This window comes from Neopelma chrysocephalum, unplaced genomic scaffold (genome assembly GCF_003984885.1).
Source record: "Neopelma chrysocephalum unplaced genomic scaffold, ASM398488v2 Primary Assembly neopelma1_60, whole genome shotgun sequence".
NCBI classification, from domain to species: domain Eukaryota; kingdom Metazoa; phylum Chordata; class Aves; order Passeriformes; family Pipridae; genus Neopelma; species Neopelma chrysocephalum.
Genome location: NW_020897715.1, coordinates 11,455,638 through 11,463,442, shown reverse-complemented (window position 1 = coordinate 11,463,442; position 7,805 = coordinate 11,455,638). Strand labels below are relative to the sequence as shown.

The 7,805-nt window shown below is 43.7% G+C and overlaps 1 protein-coding gene across 1 annotated transcript; it reads left to right on the top strand.

Annotated features, from left to right (window-relative positions):
- The first annotated feature begins 3,190 nt into the window (after positions 1–3,190).
- On the top strand, positions 3,191–7,035 carry LOC113966430 (cell surface glycoprotein CD200 receptor 1-B-like). The gene is made up of 4 exons (XM_027681120.1): positions 3,191–3,492; positions 4,722–5,030; positions 5,758–6,009; positions 6,570–7,035. Exons 1-4 carry the CDS (start codon positions 3,351–3,353, stop codon positions 6,722–6,724), a joined length of 858 nt encoding a protein of 285 aa, XP_027536921.1. The 5' UTR covers positions 3,191–3,350; the 3' UTR covers positions 6,725–7,035.
- The last annotated feature ends 770 nt before the right edge of the window (positions 7,036–7,805 follow it).

Below are 7,805 nucleotides of genomic sequence, written 5' to 3'. Positions count from 1 at the left end.
CAGCAGCAGCAGCAGCAGCAGCAGCAGCAGCAGCAGCAGCAGCAGCATGAAGCCAATTTTTGCAAAACTCTACTCTTCCAGGGGCTGAACCACTAATAACAACTGAGCAGCCACGTACCAGAAGGATAGCTAAAACCAGCACTTGATATGTCCGTAATGGGGGCAGAAGGGGGAGGGTAAGTCCCTCTGCTAGGGGTATGATGGACATGTAGAACCCTTTACAGGGCTCTTGCAGAAAAAAAAACAAAAGCAAGAAACAGGATAAAGGAAACAGGATGTCATGCTATCATTCATGGTGATCTATGACTTCAAGTAAAACAGGGTCTCAAAACACAGAAGCCTTCTGAGCTGAGGATGAAGCAATCTAACAGTGAAGGACACTTAAAACCAGCTCCACAGGTCTGTACTGGAGTTGGATGGAGAACAAACAGGTCCAGCAGGACCTGGAACAGCCTGGATCAGCTACCTGGGGCACAGCAGTGGTCCTCTTGCCACAATACTGCCATGCTGTCTGGCTCCAGATCTGGTGTCAGACTGAGAGTTTGGGCTTCCAAAACCAAAAAACATACATCAGTCCTCCCATGCCAAATTTGCCATATAAAACCTTTCCATTCTTCACAGTTATGCAGTAAGTTGCTGTGTTGTGGCCAGACTGCAATCCAAAGACTCAAAACCCAAAAGGCTTATTAAAAAATAAGAAAATGATTTTCCAGCCATCACTTTGAATATCAGAGACTAGGCAGAATCTTTAGCAAAAAAACCCCAAACCCAAAAGCATTAGTTTACCCCAAAGATAAGAGGACTAGGTTGCATCACCTGCTGTAAGGAATTCTGCCTGTTTATCAGGAGTTTTCCTGTCTTACTTTCTAAAATGGCCCTAGATTCTTCCAGGTGCATGGGTGTATTGCTCCCAGTTAAATGCACAGTGACTGGGACCCTGAAAGCTTCTCATTTTTGTGACTTGGACCATAGTTTCTTGTTGCCTCTGCCATTTAGTGCTGAGCTACCTTACCCACAGACTATATGGCTGAAACTATGGTATGACTCCCACCACAGAGATCTAAATGTGATCTTTGCATCTTGGACCTGCCTCTATACCTGAGAAATGGTTGTTGCACTGAACAGCCAAACCACACAGTGCTGAAGCAGAAGCTGCATTGAACAAGGTGCAGGTAGCTGTGTGAAATTGTTTGACAAAGTGGCTTTTTGGAAAGGATAACTGCAGCAACAACAGCCAGCAGACATGAGGATTTCAGTATATTGCTGCTGTTGTCTTTTTTGAATATAAGAAGTGTGAACAGAGATTGCCTAACTTTGTTTTTGAACTCACCCAGCTTTTCCTTTGAGTCATTCAAGGATGCTATGCCTCTTCTCAGTTAAATGGCACTCATTATTTGGGATGGTAATTCCCTCCATTTATGGATGTCTTGCATCTGTTTGACCCCAGAACTAAAGAAGCCTCTCCGGCCACATTTCACACAGCCCTGGAAACATATAAATCTGCTGTGACTGTAGTGGTTGGCAGAGAGTTCTTAATGTTTAAATTCTCACTGCAAGTGTTGAAATTTTATGTTATTTGAAAGTAGCCAAGTGCTTGCTTGAAATAAGAAGCTAGAATTGATAGGCTGCAAACTCAACTTTATCTAAACTATACAGTTATGTTGTGTAAGTCAAAGATGGATTATAATGCAACTTGAAGTTAACAGCCTGAACATTAATAATAGAATAGACAAAGTTGCCTAAATGTTACTTAAAAATTAATTGCTAGAGTGAAGATCCCATGGATCGTGTGCTGGAGTGTGTACAGAGCAGGACAACAAAGCTGTGAAGGGTCTAGAGAGCATGTCACATGCAGAGTGTCTGAGGGAGCTGGAGGTGTTTCTGGAGAAAAGGGTGCTTGGGGGGCGGGCCTTGTCACCCTCTACAGCTACCTAAAAGGAGGTTGTAGCTAGGTAGGGGTCGGTCTCTTCTCCGAGGTAACTAAGTGTCAGGACAAGAGGACATAGCCTCATGCTGTGCCAGGGCAGGTTCAGGTTGGACGTCAGGAAGAATTTCTTCAATGAAAGTGTGATTAAACATTGGACTGCCCAGGGAAGTGGTGGAGTCATAGTCCCTGGAGGTGTTTACGAAACAACTGGATGTGGCACTTAGTGCCATGGTCTAGTTGATAAAGTAGAAACCAGTCAGAGATTGGACTTGATGATCTTGGGGGTCTTTTCCAACCTAAATGATTCTGTGATATGAATTGTAACAACCATGTTACAATATGGACTATGGAACTGGCCAAAAGCCCCACCAAAACCGACCTGAGAGGATATGAAGATGACCATGTAGCAACCACTTGGTAATGAAACATTGAACCAGTGAAGAGTGGGAAGACCCCAGCCCCAAATATTGCTGTTGGTCCAGACTGTCAAGTGAGAGATGGGGAGTTCAGATTGTACAAGTATAACTGCCCAGGGTTTTCATCATTCTTGGTCCCTCTTTGAGTCCCCTAACTTGAGCTGCTAGATATCATAATTGATTTGTGCCAATAAACATCTCTAATGGGAGATGACAGTCTAGTGTCAAAAATGTTGTTAATGACGAGATCAGATATGAAAAATCACACCTCTTAGGCTTTGTGCAAGTTTTGCTGTAGAGTTTCTCCTCCCACAGTAACATTAGACAGAAGGTCATTGGTCAAAATGCAAATGCTAAGACCATTTCCTCTCTGTTCATCAATTCTCATCAGAGAAAGCTTCATGCTAGGAAGAAGAACCGTCTCTTTGTAGCTGCACTGTGGGGCTCTCAGGAGTGTTGGAAGTATCTACGATGAAGAGGAAAAGTTCAAGGAATGGAAGCAAAGACTTCAAGACAACTTAACTGAGGATTCTGAAGAAGAGAGTGTGCTATGAACCAATTAGATATATCATTACCTGAACAAAGACTGCTTGATTGAGGAAATTACTTTCTTGTGTTAATGCCCGTTCGAACATGTTGTACGCCCATGTTTTTATTCAATTTTATAATGTTCTTTCCCTCATGTTTAACTACTGTTTTCCCATTGGTTGGATTCTGCTGCAGTGCAGAATCCCCATATTTGGTCATGTCCTTCTTCCTTTACCCTACTTGGGTAGAACTCCCATGCTCTCCCTTTCAAGGCTTGTACCCTCATTTCCTTCCCTTGTTTGTGAAGTCTCCGCCCCCATTTCCAAAACCTTCCTTCTCCCCCCTATAAATAGGGGGAGCCATTTTGAATAAACTCAGACCTACAGTCCTTCTCGAACCGTGTTGTGTCATCCATTTCAAACTGTGTCACAGGAGGGAAGGAAGAACAGAGACTTGGGCTGCAGGATCACTGGCAAGGCATGGTGGGGAGCTCACAGCAAGCTGGATGGGGCAAGAAACCCCCATCACCTACAAAAGCAAGAGCAACATTTTTGCAAGTTGTCCACAAGACCATTTACACCATTGTCCTTCTCACCATCACTGCGGTCAGAGGCGCTACAGGTACTTCTGATTCTACTTGGTACCAAGTCTCTGCTGGGGGCAGAGGAGGAAAGGACAGTGTATCAGAGGGATGTTTACTCCAATCTTCTTTGGGAAGGGAAAATCTAGTGGAAAGGATCTTTACAAGTTGCTGAAGGGGCTTTTTGATGGAAAACCAATAACCTGCAAATCAAAACATTTCTAGCTGCAAATTGATTTTTTCTGTTGTCAACCACTAAGATGCTGAACTTGGGCTTTTCAATGATTTGATGGAAACTGGTAATGATTTTCATGGAGTATAATATTTTTCATTATAATTAACAAATTCATTAACAACCACGATTGATGGGAGGTTTTATGATTAGTCTGAGCACCATGTCAAGCTTTACTCTTAGGGATCAGTGACTTGTCCTGACAAATGAAGCATACTGGGATTTTCCAACAATAGGTCCAGGTGAAAGTTTTAAAAAGACAATGCAAAGGTTCTTTCCCCTCTCCAAACTCAGTTAAATACTCACCAGAGCTAATGTCAAAAATATGGGATCTGCGAATGCAGCTGTAATACTTCCCCCCCTCCCTACTCTACTTTAATTTTGCAAATTTCTGTTTGTTTTTTTTGTTTGTTTTTGTTAGCACAGGTGAGGCAGGTCACAGAGGAATGACCTTGAGTCTCTTGGGAATCTCTTAATCTGATAGGAAACATGAATGCATACTTTCCAGTGAAATGCCATACTCCTCAATTATTTTAACTGTCACCACTATAATCAGGGAAATTGGTTCATATAAGCTTTGGAGTCACAGGGCAGAAATTGCCTCCTGTGCTTGACCTGAGTTGGAAGGTGGCTTATGACCAGAACAAAAGAAAGATGAATGACAGAATACTAATATCTCCAGACATTCATTTTCCTGCTGTACTAGGCAGTGATGCTGAGGGAAAAGCAAGCTGGGAGATCTCCCCACAGAAATGGGCTCTGCAGCTCATTCAGACATTGCTTCCCAGTCATGTCATTTATCCGCTGCCTTAGGGAGAGATTGAAAACAAGGCTAAATGTATGTGAACACAGCCATGAATTTGGAAATCTTTTCCCATTTAAGAAGAGAGATGCAGTTCTTGGGCTGGCACAGACAGAGCCTCATGTTTACCCGTACCAGTGTAGACATTTCCCTGTGAAAGTACAGACCACAACTCCGAGGCTATGACATCTCCTGGCACATTCTCATATGTCCTTCTCTTTCCTTCTCTCCTTCAGGGAACAACGAAGTGTCAGTGACTGTAGGTGACAGCTCAGTGCTCGCCTGCCCTCTCAAACCAAATATAAATATGCTAGCATGGAAAATAAGTCCCAAGATTGGAGGCCCCTGCAACTTGTACTACAGGGCTGATACAAACACAACAGACAGAACAAACTGCAGTGACAGCATGAACTGGAAATTCAGACCAGATCTGGGTCCTGCCCTTGAGATACAGCAAGTGGGGATAGCCCAGGAGGGAAATTACATCTGTGAAGTTTTAACACCAGAAGGGAATTTCCACAGGACATACCACCTGACCGTGTTGGGTAAGGGATTCCTTCCTTAGCAAAGGACCATGTCTGGGCCTGGACATGCAAAACTCCTCTCCCCAGGCACTGGGGAAACATAAAGTGAGAAATGGAGCTTTTTTTTATTTAATTGAAGGAGGGTAGCTTTAAATTAGGCATTAGGAAGAAATCCCATACTGAGAGGATGGGAAAGCACTGCAATAGGCTGCCCAGAGGAGCTGTGGATGCCCCAGCCTGGAAGCATTCAAGGCCAGGCTGGATGGGGCTCTGATCAGCCTGGTTTAGTGGAAGATGTCCCTGCCCATCGCAGTGGGGTTGAAAGGAGATGATCTTTAAGGTCCCTTCCTAAGCCATTCTATGATTCTATTATTCTTGCTGGGATAAACCCATTGATAGTAGGTCTGGTCTCCCTTATCCTCATTTCCGAAAACTCTTCTTCCTTCTGCTGTTCCCTTTTCCACTGTCTAGTTAGAAACAAGAGCTGTAAAGCAATTTCCCATATCCTAACAGAGGATATGGAGAATGGCTGTGGTAAGGCTCACCTGAACATGGGAGAGTTGTCCAAAAGGAAAAAAGAGACAGGATCTTTGTCTCTTGTGAGCTGGATCCACATTGTTGCCATGGGATGGCACCTCCAACCTCATTCTCCTCTTTTCACTGCTTTCATTTTGGGTGGAGAAGAAGAACTTCTCAGCCCAACTGTTCAAATTAACTCCATGCATCTCCCCTTCCTGGTGCTTTGCAGTGCCCCCAAGGCTGAGCCTCTTCTGTGATGAGCACGGAAAGCCCGTGTGCAAGGCAGCGGCAGGGAAGCCGCCTGCTCAGGTCTCGTGGCTCCTAGAGAGCAACTACTCCCTTGAGGAAGAAAGCCACAACAACGGGACAGTGACTGTTCTCAGCAGGTTGACAGCATGTAACACCAACGTGACTGACACAACCTGCATGGTGTTCCACTCAGCTGGGAGCTGGAGTGAGTCCATAGACTGTTGTCCCTCAGGTAAGCTTCCCTTTGTGCATTTGCTGTTCAAAAGCCTGTTTAGCCCTCTGTTTATGCACATCAGTGGCACTGGCAAGATTGCAGCAGGAACTGTGCAGCTAAGTTTCCAGTGAGAAATTTGTTGGGAGGAGACAGGATAAACAGGAGTGCTGTCAGAACTGTAAAGCCCTTTGTGAAATTTTAGGAAAAGAGATGGATGCAGTGGTTTTCCCTCCCACCTCCAGGGCTGAATGGAAAGGCAGGATTATTCACAAGTTCATGACACACCAAGATGTCTGTGGTATGATCACCCAGATCTATTTATTGTAATCCTGTGGTGCCATTACATCTTGCTAATTGTTGGGTAATGCGTAGGTTGTGACAGAAAGACTGAAAGGCAGCTTCCAGCTTCCAAAGACTGGCTGGCAGGTGGAGGCTTTAGGTGGTGAAGGTAGCTACCTTAGGGTGTCCTCCGAAGAAAAGCACAAAGAAAACATTGTCCAGAAGATGAAATCCTGACAGAGGCACAAGGTAAATACAATCTTTGAGATGTACCTTAATGAGCAACTGTTTCTCTTTAGAGGTTGGAAGCTTTCTTCACTGTGTCATCAGCCTTATGAGCCTCCTGGGCCTCCTCTTCCTGCAGGCTGTTTTTCATCTCTACACCTTCTGTGCTAGCAGGTACATATGGAGCATGGCAATCTCTGGTCATGCTCATGTGAGATCACAGACATAAAGCCTTATAGTATTTTGTTTCTCTATCAAATAAAGGGGGGAAATTCTGTTTTTACATTCCTAGAAACCAAAAGTGCATTTCCACAACAGCTTCTTCCTCCCACTTAAGAGTATTGTCTTGTTTCCTAGGACAATGAGAATCTAGTACCAAGCACAGCAGCTTCCATGTGCAGAAGTGTCTCAGCACTTAGCAGAGATGAAAGGAAGTCCCAATATTGCTCAGCAACGTGACATGCAGCAAGAACTCACCGGTACCAAATTGTTCAGGAGAAGGAAGCAAACATCTACAATGCAGCCATATGTGACTGTGCAGAAACACAGCATGCAGGGTGAATCCTACCCAACCTTTGTCAGCTCTGTCTTCCATCACCTCTCTCTGTAGTGCAACTACGGATGCTGTAATTGCTCATGCAAGTTTTGATCTTTTTTTAGAAGACCAAGTCTAACATATATGCAATTAGAAATTTAATTCATATTGTATAAACTGAGGTCATTCAATTTTAAATACTTTGTATCCTAGTATTTAAGTAGCATTTCTTACAGAATAAAATAAATCAAGAAGAAATTGTCTTGTGTAATGAGGAGCAACCTTCCCAGAATGGTCACACAGGACTGAAGGTAAAGTTGAGCAACTCTCACTTTTGCTATAAGAATTTTGAAGTGTCTCACAGAGAGAATAATTGAGCTTTGGCAGTTATTGCTACATGAAGCATAGAAATTATTACAATCCTGAGATCTAAATGTCACACTCATTTACCTCTTTGCATAATTCAGAGAACTGCATCCCACAGAGCACAAGGTCTCTAATGTTAATTTCTTGAAACACATCTTACTGGTCCTATCACAAGGGAGCCCTTGAGTTTAATCTTTCATTTGATGACATACAGCCATGGCTAAGCCTCTGAACCATAGAATAATACCTGTCTAAGGCTGAGTTAGGTTTGCATGACAAATGCAGTGAGGAGGAGAGGAGAGAGAACAAGGAACTCTAAGGTGGAACATGATCTAGAACTTTGTTCATTCACTGCTTCTACCTGTGCCTGACCCCATCTCAATCTTTGTGAGCCTCATTTTACATCTGA

Excerpts from the sequence above, each read along its gene's own strand:
- LOC113966430 (XM_027681120.1), top strand. The coding sequence starts at position 3,351 with ATGGTGGGGAGCTCACAGCAAGCTGGATGGGGCAAGAAACCCCCATCA. Across the intron at positions 3,493-4,721 it reads TGCGGTCAGAGGCGCTACAG|GGAACAACGAAGTGTCAGTG; the intron begins GTACTTCTGATT and ends TCTCTCCTTCAG. Across the intron at positions 6,010-6,569 it reads CATAGACTGTTGTCCCTCAG|AGGTTGGAAGCTTTCTTCAC; the intron begins GTAAGCTTCCCT and ends GTTTCTCTTTAG.